General features: G+C 40.7%; 1 protein-coding gene across 4 annotated transcripts in view; it reads right to left on the bottom strand.

Annotated features, from left to right (window-relative positions):
• Window positions 1-5,508: 5,508 nt before the first annotated feature.
• LOC137070480 (voltage-gated potassium channel subunit beta-3) overlaps window positions 5,509-24,621 on the bottom strand; it is an 86,698-nt gene continuing 67,585 nt past the window's right edge. For 2 of the 4 annotated variants that reach the window (XM_067437669.1, XM_067437670.1), the window contains 11 exons: window positions 19,022-19,101; window positions 16,466-16,510; window positions 16,192-16,236; window positions 15,563-15,606; window positions 15,395-15,481; window positions 15,210-15,295; window positions 11,750-11,870; window positions 10,439-10,533; window positions 10,160-10,280; window positions 7,564-7,652; window positions 5,509-6,532 (listed from right to left, as the gene is read on the bottom strand). In XM_067437669.1, coding sequence (XP_067293770.1) covers window positions 6,443-6,532; window positions 7,564-7,652; window positions 10,160-10,280; window positions 10,439-10,533; window positions 11,750-11,870; window positions 15,210-15,295; window positions 15,395-15,481; window positions 15,563-15,606; window positions 16,192-16,236; window positions 16,466-16,510; window positions 19,022-19,101 — 903 coding nt within the window. In that variant the 3' untranslated portion in view covers window positions 5,509-6,442. Of the gene's footprint in view, window positions 6,533-7,563; window positions 7,653-10,159; window positions 10,281-10,438; window positions 10,534-11,749; window positions 11,871-15,209; window positions 15,482-15,562; window positions 15,607-16,191; window positions 16,237-16,465; window positions 16,511-19,021; window positions 19,102-24,621 lie in introns of all 4 variants that reach the window. The other 2 variants (XM_067437667.1, XM_067437668.1) reach the window with 1 other exon arrangement.

Consider the following 24,621-nt stretch of genomic DNA (forward strand, 5'->3'; position numbering starts at 1 on the left):
GGGAGTGTACTAAATGTGTATATATATATATATATATATATATATATATATATATATATATATATATATATATATATATATATATACATTAGTTTAGGTTAACTAATGACAGTTCAGTCTTGCTAATGATTATGCATGTTGATTAAAAAAGATTAATCATTTAAATACCTTTCCATCTTGCCAAAAAGGTTTCAGTAATCAACTCAGGTGCAGTACTTACATCAGTCATTGAGCACTATAAATACAAAAAGACATTAGAACCAACCAGTACTGGATACAGAAGTGAACTTGGATTAACTCTAAAGGGACTTTAATGGGTTTTACCCCATTCAGAAGTGACTCAGGACCAGTTTGATCATCGCCCTTTACCTTTAAGTATGCTAAGAAAAGCAGCAAAACGGATCTCAGATCTGTCATGCTCCTCATTCTCTGTTTGACAGAGTACAGCTGCGTTCACACTACCAGAGACAAAACGACTCAATCCCATACATTTCAATGGAAAGCTGTTGATTTCCTGTGACTTGAGCGTCAGGGACCGTTGGCAACAGGATGTAGGCGTAGTGACAAAGTTGAGATCTATGATGCGTTCAAGTCCTCTTGGGATGTTCGTATTTACGAAGTGAGAAGTCGTGTTTACGACATCATGTGCGATCAAGTGCCTTTGGTCGTGCGATATGGCGGTGTACCTTCTTTTAATGAATTTCATGAAAATACAGCAAAATTTGTTAACTCTGCTTATAGAAAATGAAGAACAAAGAATCCTCATCAGGTGAGTTTTAATCTTTTCCTTTTTAAATTAATCTATGAAGTCACTGTAAACGGTATTGTCATATATTAGGCTAATTGTTATATTACAAAGCTTGCTTACTTTGTTGTCAATGACAAAGCCTGACAGTGTCACTGCTAAATTTGCATCCATTGATTCCGCCATGTTTCTCACGGACACGCCCCCAACTCGAACAGATCGCCAAGAAAATCCCCAACTTCCCACTAGTATTTACGACTTGGTGAACTTCTTGTTCCATCGCCCCAAAGTCAATGTATGTTTTTAGTTTTTTTTGTTAAATGGCTGAAATAAGCTCTGTGGCGAACACAAGCTCAAGGCACTTTCACGTTTTATTATACGACATGAAATATCTCAGTATTATCCCACTCATGATTTTTTTTAAAGCTGTCTTGAAAACGGCGGTTCCTAACAAGTTGCTAAATGGGACTACAGAGGCTGTCGGGGACATTAAACATCTCGGCAAACAGGTAAGCGCAGTCCACTTTTATATTTGCGTTCTTACAAAATATCAGGCAACTTCCAGGAAAATGTTTTTTAGATAAAAACTGAAAGAGTTGTCATCTTAATGGACAAAACAGGTAAGTATCATAATCTTTTGTTGATCACTGCTTATTTTTTTGCGATAATCCAGAAGCCTATAAAAAAGATTCTACTGTTTTTTTGTCGAGGAAGCCACCAGGGTGATGCTAACTTCCGGGTTGGCCCACAAAAATGTCATCCGTGCACCACTCATTAGCTGAAGCCGAAATCGCCTGCTATACCCTTAAATAGGGCACTATTTGAGGGGGCAGCCATTTGTAGTGGTGTCCGAAACCATAGTGGATGTTCTGTCCCACAATGCACCGCAATAACAAGTGTACATCTGATGTACACAAAGCAGCTGTCCGACTTCACTCAACTGTTTTCATTCACTCCTTCAAGTGAACTGTATTAGTGGACTAAAGTAGGGAATTGTTGTTTGAGGGTTTAGGGGGGATTTCGGATTCAGTCTATATGTGTAACTTTATGCAAATGAAAAGCTATTTTCGGGAGGGACAACCAATAGGAGTGAAGTCTGTGGAGTCACATGATCCGTCACTACATCCTGTATATCCTGAGTGGTTTTGTGAACCCAAATAAACCGGCGCTTGCTCTTTTGCCGCAAATAAATAGCCGTGATGGCAGCAATCACTGTTTCTTGTTTATCATTCATTTTATGCTGATTTCATTTATATTTCGTCTTTTCTGGGCAAAAATTGTGTGTATAGCAGCAAGAAACCTGATTCGAAGAGAAAATGTACATCCAGCCGATTGTTATCACAGAGCAAACCCCGATAGGGTGATCAGTATCCGTTTTTTTTTTTTTTGTTGCACATTCAGATTTTATCCAGATGAGCTTTTGAAAGTCAGCACAGCAAAAACAAAAACAAAAAACATGAAATTGATTTTTTTTTAAATCTGATATAAACCACATATGGAGGTGGTTTAAAATACGATTCCGATCCGATTTTTACAGAGACATCTCAGTCTGGACGTCACTAAATCTGGACACACAAATCTTGCTTGATCACTTGAGTTTTGAGAACAAATCGGATTGGCCTGCAGTCTGAGAGAGTGTGAACGCAGCGTAAAGCTTAGCTGAAAAAGTAGCAGTACTAGATTATTTTGGAGAAAGCAGGTGGAGTTTTCCAATAAAATGTCAGAACCAGCTTGTATGTGCAATAAATAAAGTAAATCAGGTGGCTAACTTTGCTGACCTGGGTCCGGTCTCATAAGTTCTCCTATGCAACGCATATTACCCATATTAAAAGACTGCAAAACTTATATCAGTTAAATTATAAAAGGTATTATTTTGTCTGTGCCAGTTTTTTGTGCTGAACTTAAAGTTGGAAGTGGAAGCTTGTTTCTGCCACGGAATAAAAACATAAAAATTGAATTATGACTTTTTAAACTCACAATTCTGACTTTTTCTCACAGAATCCTCATAAACTTGGAATTGCAAGAAAAAAGGCAGAATTGTGAGATAAAAAAAAATTCTAAGTTATCTTTTTAAATTGCAAATTGTATCTCACAATTCTGACAATTTTTTCCTTGCAATTCCCAGTTTATCTCTCACACTTCTGAGAAATTGCATGTTATAAACTCAGAAGTGCAAAAAGGTAAAAGAGTGAGATATAAACTAGCAATTGCAAGAAACAAAGTCGATAAATTGTGAGATAAAAAGTCGCAATTAAGTTATTTTTTTTATTCCGTGTCCGAGACGAGCTTCCTTAGCATCCTGTCAGTTACCACAGAAAATAGTTTGAGCTTATGCTTGGTTTGCAGAAATAAAAATTGAGTTTTATAGTAAGGCACTGTCAATAGTGGAAGTCTATGGGGCAGGGCATTGTAGTATGGTAAATGTTCAAATTCATACAATTTTGAAAGTGTAACCACAAGACTAGATAAGACAAATTTGAGAAAATCACTTACTAACCTTCTCTGTGCAAAGTACCTGCTTTTTCCATCTGAGCTTCACATTTCAGCTTTAAACCTTTTGCGTTTGGCCCCAGATGTCATTTCAAATGCATTACTGTAAACCACATTTTTATTTTTACAGGCTGAGGATCAGTCCAAATGATTTTCTGTGGTAACTGACAGCATGCCATGTGTCTTATGGACCCATTATATTTATGAACTGTGTTCTGAGTCGCTGCTCATTGTGATAATAAGTAATCATGTCTGATGGGAAATTAACAATAGATATTTAATCAGCCCAATATGTGTCTTTCTATCTGAAATCATGGAATGACACAAACAGGTTAAAAGTGAAGCGCTTCGCTTTTCATTGTCACTGACGCAGCTTGTATTTGTCAAACACACAAAGCAATTCTAGCACAGTTCTCTGGTCATGGTAACCTATGACCTTTCATGACTATTTGTGAACTATGACCTTTAAATTACGACTCTGTCCACTTAGTGCAAAGGATGCTGACCAAAGCCAAGCCCTACACATACGATGCCTTGCAAAAGTATTCAGACCAGTAACCAATTTTTTTAATGATAATGAATTACAAATCCTGCATATAAAGGTGAAGTGAGTATTGTCTGCACTGCACTGAAAATATAATGAAATTTCAAGCATCATTTGAGCAAACAGTCCCTGCCCTGTCATACTTCCCAGACACATATCTGAGAAAAATAGCTTCCCAATTCTGGGAATTGATTGGATGTTTGGATGGGTGTGGTTTGCTCTTGGTGGATCTCATGTGAGTGACGGGTTACCCCGCCCTCACGCCAGTTAACACCACAGAATTCTGCTACTTTTCTTTTTTTTTATCAAGACACTCAAATGATGTTTGCGTTAAAATTTTGAGTTTCATTTCTAGAAAAAAGAACAACAACTTTTTTTTTTTGATTTTCAAACCTGAGTAGACAAACGCTACAGGATCGCTATAACCCATTCTCACGGCAGGTCAGAATTTGTTTGGTGTTTTGGCGAATTGGTGGCGAATACATTTTAGTACAAATCATTTATGTTTTCGTACGATCTGCTTAGGCCCCAATGACGGTTAGATTTAGTGGTGAGGTTATGGATCATGCTTATGTTTTTTCAAAACAATTGTATGTAACGGAGGCCAGCTAGTAGTTGCTGTGCAAGTAAAACCTCACTCCTCTGACCTCAAGAGATGCTCTAGCGGTGGACGTTAGGTGTTGCAGCTTTTAGCCTCCTTGTTAGAGCATCCGACTCCCATGCCAGCAGACCGGGGTTCAAGTCCCAGTCCGAACAGAAGGGGTTACATGTACACACCAGTGAAAATTATTCTGTGCAATTCATACGAAATCACCACCTTGTGGCGTTTGGAAGGCTTTATATATCACAATCATCAAGCGTGTCATTTTTTAATGGTGAAAAAGTGCAAGGTAAGATGTTAGTAGTATAATCATTACATTTTTGACAGTTTCACGAAAGAATTGTTAAACGACCAACAAGAATATGAGCAAACTACTCACATTATTTATTAAATTTGGCCTTTTGAATTGAAAAAAAAGGTTGTCTTTCATTTATGTGATTCATGTGATTCATAATTGAATGTGACTAGACAAGAAGCCTTTTTCTGTTTTGAGTTTTCGACATATTAAGTTTACAAATAAGATTGAATGTGTGCATTTTTGTAACTATATAAGAAAAGTTCAAATTGATTCTTTAACAGTTAAAGGGATAATTCACCCAAAAATGTAACATTTTAAAATAAGTAATAAAATAAAAGCCTAAATTCAATCTGTTCATCATATAAAATGATTGAGTCATTTCAGAAAATTTGGACTAAATTACGATCTCTTTATGAACTTTTTGAAGCGTTGGTAGTTGTGTAGCTTTCAGTGAAGGGACAGAAATCACTCAGATTTCATCAAAAAGATCTTCATTTGTGTTCTGAAGATGAACGAAGTCTTACGGATTTGGAACAACACGAGTAAATAATGAAAGAATTACATTTTTGGGTGAACTAACCCTTTAAATGAATTCTTAGTTCTTGTTTTTGTTTTACTGTTCTTTTATTCCACATTTAGATCCTTTATAATCCTTTAAACATAAGGACCATTACCATTGTTGTCTTATTTTTTCAATGAAATTCTCTTAAGTAGCACACCTTTCTTAAAGAAGACGCATGGTTAAAGGGGTCTTTCATGTCTGTAGCTCAAAAAGTGAGGGATGAGGTCTGTTGTCTGATAGCAATAGTAATAGTGTGACTAAATTGGTGTGAAGGTCTGAATATATTTGCAAGGTACTGCTTACACACTTACACACTCCTCCCCTAACTGCACAGGTTCTCTTAAAGGGACAGGTGCACCATTGTAAACACAAGGAGAGATGGAAAGGAGGGAAATGGAGGAAGACTTGTGATGTGTCCAAACAGCTGTTTTGCAGTTGCTGCATGTTGTTTTTTTTTAGTCTTTTCCACGCTCTCCTGCACCGCGAGACTGAAATGCATCAGGCAGCGGACGCTCCAGCAAACAGGACGGGCACCTCAGAAACAGCTTCGCTTGCTTAAAGTCCACCCGGCGTCCATTTTACGAGTCAGAGTTGGATCAGAGTCGAAAGAGTCACTGCATGCACACGCGCAAACACACTTTCTTGAGCACACACCCGCACATCCAGGCCCACGCGGAATCTGCGCACAATGCCCTTGATTCGCAAACTGTCTAAACATCATTCGTCCCGCACATGTTCGTTTAATAAATATTTGATAATTCTTAGATAGTCCTTTTAGCTTTATTTAAGTCACTTCATCACGTTTTATCCATTGCACAGAATTCTGCAGTGAAAACTTCAGAAAAGTAGATTTCGTCTGGGCCTGCCGATAAAGAAACGTTTTTTTGACACTCATTCACCTCCTTCAATCGGCAGCACTTCCCCCTGGAAGACTGAACCGTCAGTCTCTCCGAATAAAGAAATGGACAAGTTCTCATTGGGCGCATTTCTGTGATGACAGCCGTTTCCGTGTTGAATTCGTAGGTTATGTCGGGATATTTGAGTAGGGTTACAGAGAGCAGTGCGGAATGGGCTGGAAGCATGTTGCAGAAGGCATGCAGGTGTCGTAATATACGGGAGAGCAGAAAAGCGATGGCACGCCGTGTTCCGTCTTTTCCCCCTTGCTTTCTTTGTCTTTTCTGGCTGCACATGTTCATGTCATCTCACGCACGTGACTCTTTCTTGGAGTGAGGCTTGTTGCCCAGGAGAGCATCCATCTCGCTCACAGTCTGAGGCGTCATGTGAGACAGCACCTAAAGAGAATATGAAAATAATGTTATGAGGGAGGCTCAGTCTCACTGATCAAAAGAGTCTGTAAAGACATGTTACAAAAGATTTCTATTTTAAATCAAGGCTGTTCTTTTGAACTCGCTAATCAGGAAAATCATCAAAGAAATGTATTAAAAAATGTATCACGGTTCCCACAGAAATATTAAGCAACACAAACATGGATAATAATAAAGAAATGTTTTATGAACATCAAACCAGAATATAAAAAAGTTCACTTTAGCGCAAGTAATTGTTACGTAAATAATATACTTCAAAAGAATATACTTAATTGTGAATTAAATATAACACATTTGGAAATTTAATTGCATGTTATTTACAAATAAATAAAAAGTATCATAGTTTACTGTTAATAATTTAATAATTATATTAATTAATTGTATTAATTATTTCATAATTACTTCTATTGTCTTTAGAAATATGGTTAAAGTGTACTGCCGATTGCACTGACACACATTCATAACTAAAGGTCATTTCCATATTGAAATTCGCATGTTTACATTATATTACAATATATTTCATGCATTTAAACATATTTGTAATTGCACCTTAATGTGTGATGATATGGTTTAGTAAATTTATAAAATATTTACAAATAACACTGCAGGTAAAAGTATAATCTAGTACTTAACATGTGCTAAATAAGTCACTTCCTTAAAAGCACAACAAAAGACTTTAAAGTAAAACAAAATAATTTGACATTATTATAAAAGTGCAAATTTTATATGTGTACTTAAGAAACACACAGTAGTCATAAATGTGTTCTTTACACTTACATTTACACTAAAGTACAATTAAGTGATTAATATTATAATATTAATATTATATATGCAAGTATAGCCTTTTTAACCATACTTCTATGATTTAAAGTGCACTACAAGTACACATGTAATACAACTAAGCGCACTTCTGTTTTGACAAAGGAATGCTGAAGGATAATGTGACTGTGTGTGTGTGTGTCTGTGTGTGTATCTGTGTATGTGTGTGTTTATATTACCCGCAGGGCTCCGAGGTTCTCAATAAGCTGCTCTGTATTGGACACACCAAGAAGCACAGAACTGACCCCTTCACTGCGCAAACACCACGCTGAGTGACAGATTTCACAATATATTATTGTAGTCAAACACTTTTTTTATTAAAGACATTGAATGCACAGATGCATGTAAAAATGGGCCCTGTCCCAAATGGCACCCTAGACACTAGTGGTCTTCTTATGAGTCCGCACTTTCCTGACGTAACGGCGCTTTGACTTTGGGAAAGAAGTCAGCGGTGGAGCTCGCTTCAGTGCGGGCTCGGCAAAAGTGCGCAAAGGGGGCGCTCACAAGCACCTTTCTGAGGACTTAAAGGGTTACTTCTGCGATTAGCATATGGCTTTCTATCAGTAGAAACCCTTGAGTGTATTCGAATGATCGTGCTCCCCCGTCTCATATCCCCCTGAGACGAGATATTTATGCATTTTATTTCTGGAAAAATTACTCCGGTGACGCAAATATCGTCAATTTGCATCATCGGTAAAATGCATGTTTTCAACTCGCCGTGGGGGATGGGGTCACACTCACAGCTCAGCTCGGCTCAGGCATTCATGGAAACGGCGCGGCCGGCGGAGCAAAGTGAGTATTTTATCTTCTCAGGTTAATTCCTATGAAAGTTAATCTTCCAAAGGCATGAACTAAAAGCGCACCAGACTGAACACATGCTAAGAACTACTGCCGCGAGCGTGGACGCGTTTACCTCAGCTCTCATCACCAGAGCTCATTGTCTGACTCCTGCTGCGTGTGTGCTGACACTTCCTCAGCGGCTAAATCACAATACTGAACAGACACGTTCAGTTTTTAATTGTAGGGTCTGTTCTCTAACTGAACTGATTTTATGAAGATGAACGCGGTGGTGGGAAAGTAAAAGTGATTCAGTAGCGGTGGCTTTGGGAATGGCCTCACAGGGCAGTGAAGCATTCTGGGAACTGTAGTCTTTCATCCCCATGAGACAAAAATACATTTTCTGTTTTTTCTCAGTCTAGAAAGCACCAAATTCAAAAATAATTCCACATTTCTACTACATTAATGACTCAGTTTAAATACAGATTCATCTTCCCAGTGATAAAGTACCCCTTTAATGGACAAGCACACACAGCAGCCATTGCAAGTCCATAAGAGTGAATAAAGTGTGCCATACGGGACAGGACCTTGAAGAAGTTGTGGATGATATACATGGATGATTCTTGCCCAGAATAAGCTTGAAAGTGGACCAGGGGTGTGTTTCTTGTACATCGACATAATTTGAAGTCCACATGAACCGGAAGCTGCAATGACTTTACTTCAATGCTGTGACATTTTACCAAGTAAAACCGAATATTGAATAGAGGGCGGGGTTTATTTTAGTGCACCTCCTCTCCTTCCCTCGCTCATGGCAAACTGACGGCTGGAGAGCAATGGTTAAGGATATTCAACCCAATCTATCTGACATCGTCAGAGAGGGAACAAATAGGGAACTATAGCGGAGGCAAATGTTCAGATTTCGATTAAAGACCACAACAAACACATTTTTTTCTGTAACAAAGACTGGTTGATGTGGGGTCCATTTTGATTTCATGATGACTTTAACTATCATGATGCATCGTTAAAGAAATCAACTAGCTAGTCACGAGTGTTTCCTGAAACCATGCCGTCACAAATTTTTATTTCGACCTCGCTTGTTAATCTCACGCAGGTGGTGGAGTAACAACCTCTTTTAATTAATCCGTTTAATATTAAATTAATGCTAGATATTTGCTATAAATAATGGACATGGTATCTGAGGAGAAATTCAAATTTTTCTCAGTTATTTTGCGTTATTTCCATATTCAATCATAAGCTCGTTCTTTCGTACTAGAGAATGTACACATATGCACACACTTCAAAAAAGGTGCTTTAAATCTCTTGACAAACTAAAATAAGTAAATGGCATTTAAATATATTTGAAATAAAAGCTTTAGATTGAAATTAATGTCAGCTTGCTTATTTTGCTCAAGATGCAGATTTATTAAGTCCACATGTCATGCAAACAATAGATGAGCTTTCCATTGATGTATGGTTTGTTAGGAGAGAACAAAATTTGGTCGGGATACAACTATTTGAAAATCTGGATTCTGAGGGGGCTAAAAATCTAAATATTGAGAAAATCGCCAATTGTCTGATCACAAGTTGTCCAAATTAAGTTCTTAGCGAAGTATATTTCTAATAATAATACATTTTATATATTTACGGTAGGAAATGTACAAAATATTTTAATGAAACATGATCTTTATTTATATCTTTATGATTTTTGGCATAAAAGAAAATCAATAATTTTGACCCATACAATGTATGGTTGGCTATTACCACAAATATACCTGTGCGACTTATGGCTGGTTTTGTGGTCCAGGGTCACATATATGCTTCTAAACCCATGATGAGCTTCTGTTCCCATCACACGACTATTTTGGGAAACACAGACTCATTGAACTATGCTGATAATGACGGAACTTGCAAACAGAGTTGGCTAGCGATGCTCTCGGGAAACACACCCCTGATCATTTACACCAATAGCCAGAAGTCTGGGCGAGCAGAGACACTTACCAATAGCGAGCTGAGCAGCTGTGCAGCCCAGCCTGTCAGCCACCAGATGGAGCTCTTTGATTTTTGCCAGCTGTCTGCGCCCTTCTTCACTATACACTCGCTCCTTTAGCCACTGATAACCCTAATACACAATCAAACATTGAGACCAATAAGTCCAGGCCTATAATATGTATATCATTGCATTAGATAACAAAATATCAAATCGAATGACATTGAGAAATTGAAAAGAGATGCATATAGGGAGGAGAGAATACTATAAACAAACTCTTTATGACTCACTTTCATTGCGGCTCTTGAACAGTCTGGAACGCCATCGCTGTATTTTCCTGTGATCAGCCCACATGCGAGAGGAGACCAGGTCATCGCTCCAACACCTGACACAAGACATGCAGTTTGAGTTGACATTTGTCCTAATTAAACCTCAAAATCAGCAATTAAAATCATGAAATTAAATATATTTTTTTTATGTGCATAATTTAAGAAGATGGGCATTTTAAAAGTTGCATTTGCAAGTGTAAACTATTTCTTCGGTACATTTTGTCTTTCAGCTCAGCTATTTTCATGCTGGAACATGGTGTCATGGTTAGTTAATTAAATAACCCGTCGGTGGATTATGCACTAACAAAATCTACTTTTGATGCATAACATCACACAAAACATCAAAAATATTTCATTATATCATAGTAGCTGCCTCATCAGTGATTGAGCTCTTTATTAGTGTGAATACAGTGATCAGTCTCATGACATCTATGGCCGATGGCACGTTGCCTACATATATCCAACCAGCTGAGCAACTGCCATGTGGTTTTTTAATGGCAAATTTTTTGGTTTAACAACATAACTGGTTAGATGACAGACATATGAATTATAGTAATTATATTGTCCTCTGGACTCCTACGTGTGTTAACAGCATAACGATGCACGTTACCGGCAACACGACAGCATACTTGCGGTGTGTAGCATTCACGTCTGCATAGAGAATGTATCTGGCTTTACACATTGGATTAATGTATATTCTTGTCTAAGTATAATTTTTTTTTTTAAACTGCGGCCCCACTTTATATTAGGTGGCCTTAAGTACTATGTACTAACATTAAAAAATAAGTACAATGTACTTACTGTTTTCAAATTGTATTGCAAAACTGATATTGAGGTGGGATACGGAGAGAGTTAGGGACAGGTGTGGTGATATGGGTTCATATACAGTTTAAGGGTAAGGTTAGGTGTAAGGGAAGTGCCAACTGTGTAATTACAAATGTAACTACATAAATTAATTACAGACGTAATTACATGCAGGTATTTTTTAAATGTAAGTACAATGTAAAAACATGTATACACAATAAGTGCATTGAATCAAATGATTAATTACAATGTTAGTACATAGTAGTTAAGGCCACCTAATATAAAGTGGGTCCAAAACTGCAATTGCAGGTAATATAATTTAAAATGCAATAAAAGGCAACTTAAGTGTACACAAAGAGAGTACACTTTCATGACTGCGTGTCTTAACACTCTTTTAAAAAAAGTGCACTTTGCAATAATATAATGTTCTGATTGTATTTCACTTTAAGGTAATCTTTGTGGACTGACCAATCTTGTGGTAGAGCTCTGGCAGCTGCACCTCGACCTTATCCCTCTGGAAATAGTGATACTCGGCCTGCTCGCATACCGGTGGGATTAAGTTAAACTGCCTTGCTACGGAGTACGCCTCCTAAACACAAAAACACACGCAGAAGACAAGAAAAGGTTAAACTGTTGTCATATTTTTAGCCAAGATGCTAACAACCAGTGGTGTATGGCAGTGTTGAGGAATAACTAAAAAAAGCGAGAATCCAAATTAAAGGTACACTATGTAACTTTTTTTTAAAATTCAAAATCAACAAAATTGAAATGATCTGTCAATACATAATCAATCCTTCTTCCAAAAGGTGTTTTTGTCTTATCCTGATTCACTATGGCAGGCCTATTATAAGTGTTTATATTGTAGACCAGTCTGGTTTTCACGGGAAATTGCGTATATGTGTCACTCTCTCGTCACATACGTAAATAGAGAAAAGATGCTCCAACTACTTTGACGCATGTCTGGTGTGGGAGTAGCAACAAGGGTAAAGGGCTGACAGCTAAATATCCAACCTCTAGAGAATCATCCGTGTTACAAATATCCCAACAGAGAAAAGTCTGCTGGCAAAAAGAGAAAGCTCGTAATAAAACAAGAATCAACATCGGCTTGGCTTTTTGGAGATGGCAAAAACTGAGAGATTTGAAATGTTGTAAAAGCAACACAGAGAGGGGTTTTTATTACTCACCAGGTGAGTAAGATATTTTGTTGAACAGATTAACGGCCAAATGTATCTCTCTAACAGAGTTCACTGTAAAGCATCATCTATGGTGAAGGATCATTTCATTATGGTTGTTGTAGTGCTGTGATTGAATTTATTTGCAAGCAAGTAGCGTGTCTATTATTGGGTAAAGCTACAGTAACGCCTTCAGCTTGAGATCCTTTCCATCTAAACTGGTTAAATCTGTTTAAAACTGTTTGGTCTGGAAACTCACCATAGACAGGGCTCAATCTGAGGAGCAGGATAAACGGTTGTCTTTCAAACTCCCTCTGCACGCGATAGGATAGCGCTACACCAACCAGAGCAAGGAAGGTGAAACGGAGCGTGTTGACAGATTAAACATTCGCCGTATCCGGTCGACTAAACTCCGAACACATCTTCCCTTTTTAAGAATGACTTCAGTGCCGATCTTTGTTCTTTTCTCAGAGAAAAGCTTAACTCCAAGTCTTCCAGAGTCACAGTCAAAGCTGATTCGAAAGACCGCTGCCGTTCGCCAGTTTCTGTGTTTACTAGAAGCACGCAAGCGCAACTCGGCCGTCGTCATTATGGCCCCGCCCGCCGACTCTATACACAATGGCCCTCATTTATCAATCTTGCGTAGAAACTGGTGTATATGTTGGCGTAAGATTATGCTTACACTCCTCTCACCGCCTGATTTATGAAACTGTGCGCACCTCTGCAATCCAGGGGTACGCAATATTTGCCCTTGATAAATGCGGCGGCTGAAAACGATCGTCATTAGAATAACACGCCCCTATATATTCAAGTCTCCGCCTCTCCCACGCCCTCATTTTACGCCATGGACACACAGAAGACGGCAAAGAAGCGAAACTTCTCCGACGTGGAGATCGGGCGCGCTCAATCATCTCACTAGTTCACTAGTCAGGGCACTGATTAGGACATAAGTCAATGGGCTGACTCCCTGATCAGTGCTCTGACTACTGAACTAGTGAGATGATTGAGACGCGCGCCATCGAGATCACCAGGGAAGTGGAAAAAAAAAACGAAATTGTTTTATTTAAGAGTATAAAGAGTGGGAATAAAGGCACCCACAAAAACAAAATATGGACCCAAATTACGAGTACTGTTAATAGTTTGGGGGTTGAGTAGCGCACTCCAGCAGTTTAAAGCTGTTTGGATGATAAATTACAATGCATTATTTTACAGCACGTTTTGAAAAAATTAGCAATTTCGTATCACGGCACATGTATTGGGGTGTACAATAGTGATGATGATGTGATGTGGAGTACTACCATTCATTCACAATAATATTTACATGACAATTTGTAAGATTATTATTATTATTATTATGATTATTATTCTTAATGACGCTTGTTATTCAGAAGAAGAATGTCGTTTTTATTGATTTTATTATTATTTAAAAGAAGGTGGTCATTTTTATTATTTTGTCAGTCTGAATTATTTTAGTCCCAGTCCGTGCGCAGCTGCTGAGCCAGGCGGGCCTGAAACGTCAGATAAAGCGCACAGGCTCGCGACTGGAGGAATACATATGCCTAAAAATCAAACGCTTTTGGTAAAGTCACACAAATTAAACATTGACGTTAATGTTACACAAAAATAAACACTGAATGTTGTTGTTGTGGTTTTTAACAGTGGGTCATATAGCATATCTTGTCAGTGCGTTTTGTGGTGTTAGGAATTGCTTTTCTGCGCATTTTCACACTAACTCAAACTTGCGTGCACCACCTCCTGAGCTGGCGTAGGATTTGAGCGTGCCGTACGCCAACGTCCATATTGATAAATCTCAAAGTCACCGTGGGTTTGGGTGTACGCAAGGTGTACGCTGGAAATTTGGTGTACGCACTTTTGATAAATGAGGGCCAATGTGATTGGCCCGTCCAGAGTGAGAGGAATACAGCTCAGAAGGGTATTGAGAGTTCCTAGACGACACTTGCGGGCAGATTAAATTTGCTGCCGCTAGGGTGCGTCTAGATTTCTAGTCTAGCGCAGAGCCAAAGCACAATCAAAATAATGTTCTTCTGCAAAATGCATGTATGTTTGTTTTAAACCACTAGAGGGCCAAAATGTACATGATATACATAAGTGTTATCAGTAACAATAGCCTATATTTTTTCCAATGAGTAGAAGTGTCAACCAAATGTTCAATCAAAAAAACATGCACAGACAAATCCAAAGCCTGCAGCTCATGACAGCACATTGATGTCTTAAGACATGAAGCGATCGGTTTGTGCGAGAATCTGAAGAGTATTTATATAGTTTTTGACTTATAATACAACATTATGTACAACAGCCTTCAATGCGCAATCACTTCCAGTGCATGAGGTCTGTACACAATCTGCCATAGTTTACGCAAGTGGCGGAAGTGATACTTTTGTGTCTTAAGACATCAATGTGTCTTGAGGGTTTAATTTGGATTTGTATGTGTATGTTTTTTTACTCTCATAGATTTTGTTACCATTCACATGCATTATACGCCTGGCAGACTGCAACTTGGAGATAAAAATCTTCATTTGTGTTCTACTGAAGAAACAAAGTCACCGTTATCTTGGATACCCTGGGGATAAGCAGATACATATCAAATTTTCATTTTTGGGTGAACTATCCCTTTAAGCTAAAAGTTGCCCTACACTGGGATACACTTATTTCATTACAATGGTAAATGTGTTATATTATGAAGAACAGATGCTTATGGAATGAACTTTGGTATAGTGAGGGCAGATAAATCCTACCATGATCTCCATGGCGCTCCAGCGTGATGTGCCCCAGTACATGGCCATACCCTGGTTTATAACAAATGTCATCGCACGTACTACCTCTGAAATAACAAGCACACAACAGTGATCGTGATAAGCGATATAGCATAAATTATTCATTCGTAACACATGCCATGAAAGATGTAAAAGCAATGACAGACCTTCCATAGGGCTGTTGACATCACTTCGGTTGGCGAAGACAATATCCACGTAATCCAGCTGTAGTCTAGACAGGGAACCTCTGAGACCTGTGAATACATCACCATCACTGTCTCTCCGCATAATTATTATCGTCATAATCGAGGGAGGTGGGATGAACAGCACTTTACCTTCGATGATGTGTTTCCTAGACAAGCCTCTCTCTGTCTCTGCCCTGAGGAATATGAATGCAAATGTCAGAGAGGAGAAGATATGGAGTCAGAAGACGACTCAAGATGAATTCAGTGAATATCAAATCTGATCATAACTGTGTATGTATAGCACACTTGCATTCATATACATATAGACATATATTTATGGTAATTTAGATTAGGGTACAATTCTCACTATTAACTATGACGTTTGCCTCCATAAACTCCTAAATACTGTTAGCAAGGTAGTTTTTAAGTTTAGATATTGGGTGATTAAGGGATGTAGAATATGATGCTTATTAAGTACTAATAAACAGTCAATATACAGGTAATAATATGCATGCTAATAAACAACAAATTAATAGTGAGAATTGGACCCTAAACTAAAGTTTTACTACATGTATGTAATGTCTGTAAAATTGTTCACATTCTTTTTTAACAATAATCAATAATCATATACTGTACTTGCTTGTATGTTGAGACTGTACTAACAGATTTTGATTCACAAATACATATTTTAAGTACTATGAAATACGGTTACATTTGTAAATTTCAGTCTGATTTGTGTCAATCTGAATATAAGCTTATAGAACTGAACAGATACTCACTGTCCTCCCCAGTAGATCTTAGTCGTTACTACATAACTGGACCGTCTGAAACGGGAGGAAATGGTGGCTATTATAGTGAGGTCAACTCTTATAGTTTTGCTCCATTGAATCCAGATAGCACTCACATTTACTCTAAACTCAACCTGACAAAACCCAGAGCACTGGAGGAAAAGATTTAATGTAAAAACATTTTCCATGATTGATGACGGAGAAGAAGAAAATGATTTGCCGTAAAATTCTAACAAAATGAGAGAAATAAGAATAAACAGGTCACCTCCAGCCTTTCTTCTTAATGATGTTCCCTAGAGTGATTTCAGCTCTGCAGAAAAAGAAGCACACACAATCTGAAAATCTATTTTTCATCATTATTATTTCAACACTGGAAAAAAAAGAGATCCATTAGCCTCAATATCAAGTCTTTTCAGAAGATATCTAAACATTCTGGGGATTTTTATTTTTAACTGAAAACCAAAACATATGACAATAATCATATATAGTTTAAATAAATGTATTATATTATGTTATATTAATTATATTATATTATAATCATAAATGTCACAATCTATGATTTTAATTCTTATTCTTCATACTTTTTTCAGTATATCAATTTGTATTTATACTGATAAAAAAGAAGACAAATGTGGGAACAACTGAGAAAGAAACTAATGAGAGATGGGCAACAACATGACAGCAAGAACATGAGGAGAATGTGCATAGAAACGGAGACTGAGAGAAAGGTGTGTAAATGCCAAAAGAAGCCGTGAGCACACATTTATCAGGTGCTTCGGCTCTCTGAACGCATTCAGACAAGCGCTGATCTTAGTCTGTGCTCTTGAACTTCAGTAGTGTTGCTTGCTAAGACAGGCATCACTATAACTGTCTTATACTTTGGGTTAAAGATCTGAACATACCAAACTCTTAAACTTTAGCATGTAACTTATATCACATTGTTTGTGTATGGGCATGTATGATAGCTTATTAAAGGCTGGTAAAATATATATCATTTTTATTTCTATAACACATAGGAAATGTATTGAAAATGAAAGCCTCTAACATGAAATAAGAAGTAAACCAATGACCTTGTGATTTGAGAGGAGGACTGGTGTGTTTTATCCAGGATTCTTCAATCATTTGTGGTACTAATAATGTCTGAAATCAAATGGGGCCTTACAGGAGCAAGGTTGATTTCTTTACAGATCAATTTGTGAGGCAGATTCTTTTTAAAAACCTATAATGTCAGCACATTCATGAAATTAGCTGATGTGAAAACAGAAGTAACTACGTGTGACCGTGCAGTGGTAATGTAGGTCACCAGAGCCGTATGGCAGCCAGATGCTGAAAGCGTGAAACTGAAAGACATGCTTCTTCATGTGTAGTGACCCTGCATTTAAATGTGACCTGGCTAGCTGGCTACTAGCAATTCATTTTACAGCATTGACTATATCAAAATTATTTCTTTAACAGATTTAAAAAAATACTGCCACTGCTGGCAAAATGTGCTTAAATAACCGCCAATGCAGTAGAAAGTCGTAAAAATGAAATCGGTGCTACCTGGCTAGAGAAAACAAAGAAAAAATTAGGTTGTCTTCCCTTTTGCCAAATAGGAAAACTTCAACACCCATAATGCACTGGGCATGTTGCCCATTCTAAGGCCACTCCCACCAGCCTGCTATACACTTGAGCCAAATACTGCCTGACTTTAGTAGGGAATACTTCTTAGCAAACTTTTAGTCTCAATGATGTTGACTTATGGTGTTGACTTGTATGGATCCCGTGTGCAAGAATTCAAAGATGAAATGTTTAGCCGGAGTGAGTTATTTCATGCCAATCCGACCGTCCGTGGGCAAGAATACAAAAAATGCGAAAGTCTAATCTGTTGTTTTAATGAAAGCCCTGGACCTGTCAAAAGTCGCCCGGCAGAATTTTGTTGACAAACAAATGTGAATTAATTTATATCATACAATTTAGATAATTTATATAATATCAGATTAGAATCAACTTTCACTTTGCAGAGTACAGTACAACCACAATTAAACACAGAAGTATCTATCCAGAAGCAAATAGCGATAGCTATAAGTAAAATATATACATATATAAAAGTATTATATACGCTACATTTTACCATTTTTGGAAGTGAAAAAGTACATTGTATAATTTACAGTGAAAAAATGTACATTGACATTTCCAGAACTCCCTGTGTGACACTTCACATTTGATGTATTTGGTTGAAATAACAAAACATTTTTCTATACCGTATTTTTTACAGTAAAGTTCTGGCAACCACAGCTGCCATTTTTTTTAACTGTAAATTTTACAGGGAGTTTTTTTTTAAAGTGTACAGTACAGTTACTTAATATTACTCAGTACTTATTTAATATTATTTAATAAAGGCACCTTAAAATAAAGTGAAACCTGAAAGTGTACTCTCTTTAAAGCTGCTGTCCGTAACTTTTTTTGTGTTCAAGATCTACAAATATTATACAATGACAATGTACAACATGAATTTATTTTCTAAACCATGTTTTTGTCTTACCCTGAATCATTATGGTACACTTATAATAAGTGTTTACATTGGGACTATTTCAGGCCAGACTGGAGCAGAACACGTGCAGTTCTGTTTATTAACCGCTAGAGCTCAAAAAGTTACGGACTGCAGCTTTAAGTACGTAAGTATGATAGTGGCCATTCAAAACAATTAAACACACTCCTTTTTCACATAATACATTCAGAAATGTTTTGGTAGGAATGAAATCTACCCCTGTGGTCCAGTACATAACAGCAGAAAAAAGTGCTTGGAATATTTTATCCAATACACTGGTGAGAATCGTACCTGCCTGAGGCATAGACTTCCGCTGTGTCGAACAGATTCACTCCATTCTCATAGGCTATCGTCATCAGACTCTCTGCCATCTGCAGAAGAAACATCCACACAAACACATGCATGAGATGACAGAGATCTGGCCATTTAAATCAGTGGTCTTGTTGTAAAAGATGCTTCAGTTACCACAGAAAAAGATTTAAACTTGCACAGACTATCATGCAGTAGATATGTTTATGTTTGCTCACGAGTTGAAAGATATATAACTTTACACAGACGTGGTCATCGATTGCATCTATTTTTGATCCATGTGCAATGCGGTGCTTTTAAGCTGAGATCATTTTCTGTGGTTACCAGCTGATGCTCTCTATACAGTGTGAGTTTATTATACACACAGGTTTCACGGTATGCCATACAGATTTAGAATGACATGGGAGTCAGTCCATAATGACGAAATCATAGTTTGTTTTGTTTTATTACTATCTCTTTAAGCGTATGTACAATATGATTCAATGACAGTCATAAAGGCTTCACTTGTTTTGTTACTGGATGAATCAGTGTCTTTGAACTAATCTCTCGAATTAATGATTCAATGACTCACTCATAAAGGCTTTACTTGTTTCATTACTGTCACGGTTCATGAATTCATTGTCTCCTTCTCTGTGTCTTGTGAGGTTGTGTGGGAGGCGTGGCCACTGATTATGGGACTCATCACTTTCACCTGCTGCACTCATCAGTCTCACTATTTATACCGTTCTCTCACTGGCACCCATTGTCAGATTGTTACAGGCGTTTCTGGCGTGGCTGGCTTCGGCTTCTGTTCCCCTGGGGGATTATCTCTGTTCCCGGTCCTGGATTCGGCCTCTGGTTGTCCGCTGCGTCCCTGCTCTGGCCATATCGTCTGCCTGCCCGCCTGCACCTGACCTTCGCCGCGGCTCGCCTGCCTGTACCCTGGAGCCTGTCTCTTTATCACTTTACCTGTTATCTGAGCTTGGTTTATTGTTGACGCTTGCCGTCCTGTGGAACAATAAACTTATATTTGATTCGCTATTGGATCCTCTCTGTCTCTCATTACAGCCGTGACAGAACAATCTGACCATCATGGATCCAGCGAAGATGAACGAATTACAAGAGTATCTCAACGCGAACAGTCTGCGGATGGATCGCCAGGAGCAACAGGCGACTGCTACCACCCAGGCACTACAGGCGATGGCGGAGCAGGTGTCCGAGCTCTCCAACCAACTTCAACAGCTACGGATTCCCACTGCGCCCCCACCGCCGCCGCCGTTTCCCCAGCCACCAGCTAACATCAGCCCGCACGAGCCCCGGATTCCGACGCCCGAACGCTACGCTGGTGAGCCCGATCTTTGTAGATCATTTCTAACAAGATGTTCATTGTTCTTTTCTCTGCAATCCACCACGTTCGCTTCAGAGACTTCCAAAGTGGCGTTGGTAATCAACCTGCTCACGGGCCGTGCGGCACGCTGGGGAACGGCGGTTTGGGAGAATCGTCATCCGTGTTGTTCCTCGTTCCACGCACTCACGGAGGAGATGAAACGGGTCTTTGACCGAGCTGCCGTGGGACGCGAGGCGGCCCGCAAGCTTTCCGATCTGCAACAAGGCAGCAGACCCGTTTCTGATTACATCATCGACTTTCGCACCCTGGCCGCTGAGTGCGGTTGGAACAAGGAAGCGCAGTGGGACCGTTTCCTGCATGGGCTGGCTGACCGTGTACAACGAGAGGTGTACGCCTTGGATTTACCTACGGATCTCGATGGACTGATGACGTTAGCACTTCGAGTTGACTCACGCCTGGAATCCCGCTCTCATATACGGAGGACATCTGAGTTTCGTGAGCCCAGTGGCACCTACACGGTCAGCCCCACCAACGATCCCGAGCCCATGCAGGTGGGTAGAGCTCGGCTTTCCCGGGAGGAGAGAGAGCGTCGCAGAGCGGGGGGTCTCTGTCTCTACTGTGGTGCGGCGGGGCATTTCCTCAACCAGTGTCCAGTAAAAGATCGAGCCCGGCAGTAGAAAGGAGGTTACTGTCGGGTGGAGCTGCGTTAGAGAAAGCCTCGTCCGCGACTCTCCTCCCGGGAAGATTGCAGTGGGCAGCCAGTTTTTACATCTGCCAAGCCCTCGTGGATTCGGGAGCAGAGGGTAATTTCATTGATCAGACACTGGCACATCGACTCAGGATTCCCGTCACCCCCCTTTCCAGTACCATTTCTGTTCACGCCCTCAATGGCCAGACTTTACCCACCATCACCCACATCACTGAAAACATTACACTCACCATCTCTGGGAACCACACTGAGACTATCACATTCCTCCTCACTGACACTCCACACGCACCTGTTGTCCTCGGTCATCCCTGGTTACAGAAACACAACCCCAGGGTTGACTGGGGACATAATACTATCACATCCTGGAGTAATCAGTGTTATGCCTCTTGTCTTGTGTCTGCTCGTTCGTGTATGTCTAGTTCTGTGTTGCAGGAGGAGACGGTGGATTTATCTAACGTGCCCAAGGAGTACCTCGACCTGAAGGAGGTGTTCAGTAAGTCCCGGGCTGCTTCTCTTCCTCCTCATCGTCCCTATGACTGTGCTATAGATCTACTTCCAGGCAAGTCTCCGCCTAAGGGCAAGTTATATTCACTTTCTACTCCTGAAAGGGAGGCCATGGAGAAATACATTTCTGATTCTCTAGCTTCCAAGTTCATCCGTCCTTCCTCTTCTCCAGCGGGGGCGGGGTTCTTTTTCGTGAGTAAGAAGGATGGTTCTCTGCGACCTTGCATTGACTACCGGGGGCTGAATAACATCACGGTAAAGAATACCTATCCTTTGCCGTTGATGTCTTCAGCCTTCGAGAGGCTACAGGGAGCATCCATATTCACGAAATTGGATTTACGCAATGCTTATCATTTGGTGCGCATCAGGAAGGGGGATGAATGGAAGACTGCATTTAACACCCCCAGGGGGCACTTTGAATATTTGGTCATGCCCTTCGGGCTGTCCAACTCTCCCGCAGTCTTCCAGACACTGGTCAATGACGTGCTGGGAGACATGGTAGATCAGTTTCTTTATGTTTACCTGGATGACATACTGATTTTTTCTTCTTCTCTCCAGGAACATGTCCAGCACGTCAGACTAGTGTTACAGAGGTTGCTAGAGAATGGGCTTTTTGTCAAGGCGGAGAAATGCGCGTTTCATGCACAGTCTGTACCATTTTTAGGTTACATCGTCTCATCCGAGGGAATGCGCATGGATCCCGATAAGGTTAGGGCTGTGATAGATTGGCCAAGTCCAGATTCCCGTAAGGCCCTACAGAGGTTTCTGGGGTTCGCCAATTTTTATCGGCGTTTTATTCGCAACTTCAGCCAGCTAGCCGCGCCTCTGACTGCCTTGACCTCCACCCGAACGGCGTTCAGGTGGTCGGTTGCAGCCGAGACTGCATTTACCAACCTGAAGAGCCGCTTTGTTTCGGCTCCCATTTTAGTGACCCCTGATCCATCACGCCAGTTTGTGGTGGAGGTTGACGCGTCAGAGGTGGGGGTAGGAGCGGTTCTATCCCAGCGCTCTTCCTCGGATGACAAGATGCACCCTTGCGCGTTTTTTTCTCATCGCTTGTCGTCAGCCGAACGCAATTATGACATTGGTAATAGAGAGCTGTTGGCAGTCAAACTGGCATTGGAGGAGTGGCGTCATTGGCTAGAGGGTTCGGGGGTTCCTTTTATCGTTTGGACCGACCATAAGAATCTGGAATACATCAGATCTGCTAAGAGACTCAACTCCAGGCAGGCTCGGTGGTCCCTTTTTTTCGGACGTTTTGACTTTTCTCTTTCGTACCGCCCGGGTTCCAAAAACATCAAACCCGATGCTTTGTCGCGCGTTTTTGACCGCTCCGAACGCCCGTCTACTCCCGAGTGCATTTTACCTGAGAGACTTAGAGTCTCCACACTCGTATGGGAGGTCGAATCGAAGGTCAGGACGGCCTTAGAAGGGGTAACGCCTCCGCACGGTGGACCACCGAACCGATTATTCGTTCCGGAGGGAGTTCGGTCCGACGTAGTTCGATGGGGACACTGCTCCAATGTAGCTTGTCATCCAGGAGTCAATAGAACCAAATTTTTGGTTAAGCAACGATTCTGGTGGCCCGGTATGGCTCGTGACATCCGAGATTTTGTTTTGGCCTGTTCAGTCTGTGCCATGGGGAAGACATCTAACCGCCCTCCCGATGGGCTCCTTCAACCGCTGTCCGTCCCTTCGAGACCCTGGTCCCATATCGCTCTAGATTTTATCACCGCCCTCCCGCCCTCCCAGGGCAAGACGGTTGTTTTAACTGTCGTGGACCGATTCTCGAAGATGGTACATTTTGTTCCCTTGCCCAAATTACCCTCAGCCAAGGAGACAGCGGTAGCTGTCGTCGATCACGTCTTTCGTTTACATGGCCTTCCGATGGACGTGGTTTCCGACAGGGGACCCCAGTTCGTGTCCAAATTTTGGCGAGAATTTTGTAAATTATTAGGGGCGACGGTTAGCTTGTCTTCAGGGTTTCATCCTCAGAGCAATGGCCAGACTGAGCGGGCCAACCAGGACCTTGAGAGAGGGTTACGATGTTTGGCCTCCAGAAATCCTTCCTCTTGGAGTCAACTCATCTCATGGATTGAGTACGCACATAATTCATTACCAGTGTCAGGTACGGGCCTTTCGCCTTTTGAATGTAGTCTAGGGTACCAGCCACCTATCTTTCCCAGTCTGGAATCCGAAGTCGCGGTCCCCTCCGCGCACGCCTTCGTCCAGAGGTGTCGAGACACCTGGAGTAGAGCCCGTGAGACTCTGCTCCGGGTGGGTAGACGCACCAAGGCCCAAGCCGATCGCCACCGGTCTAAGCCTCCCGTCTACGTCGTGGGTCAAAAAGTGTGGCTTTCTTCTAAGAACATTCCTCTCCGCTCCGTGAGTAACAAGTTAGCTCCTAAATTCATTGGCCCGTTTACTGTCATCAAAATTCTTAGCCCGGTGACAGTCCGCCTCAAACTACCTCCCGCGTACGGGAGAATTCACCCCGTGTTTCATGTTTCCAAATTAAAACCTGTTTTTCATGCTCCTATTAATCCGCCTACCCCGGTTCCCCCCCCGCCGCGACTCGTAGATGGGGAACCAACTTATACGGTCAATCGTATTCTGGACGCTAGACGGAGGGGACGCGGATTCCAGTACTTGGTGGACTGGGAAGGTTACGGTCCGGAGGAGAGAAGTTGGGTTCCTGCTAGGGACATTCTGGATCACTCCCTTATCGATGATTACAATCGACAGGTAGGTCCTCCTGGGAGCTCCAGGAGGCGCTCCTAGGGGGAGGGGTACTGTCACGGTTCATGAATTCATTGTCTCCTTCTCTGTGTCTTGTGAGGTTGTGTGGGAGGCGTGGCCACTGATTATGGGACTCATCACTTTCACCTGCTGCACTCATCAGTCTCACTATTTATACCGTTCTCTCACTGGCACCCATTGTCAGATTGTTACAGGCGTTTCTGGCGTGGCTGGCTTCGGCTTCTGTTCCCCTGGGGGATTATCTCTGTTCCCGGTCCTGGATTCGGCCTCTGGTTGTCCGCT

The sequence above is a fragment of the Pseudorasbora parva genome, chromosome 3, assembly GCF_024679245.1.
Source record: "Pseudorasbora parva isolate DD20220531a chromosome 3, ASM2467924v1, whole genome shotgun sequence".
NCBI classification, from domain to species: Eukaryota; Metazoa; Chordata; class Actinopteri; order Cypriniformes; family Gobionidae; genus Pseudorasbora; species Pseudorasbora parva.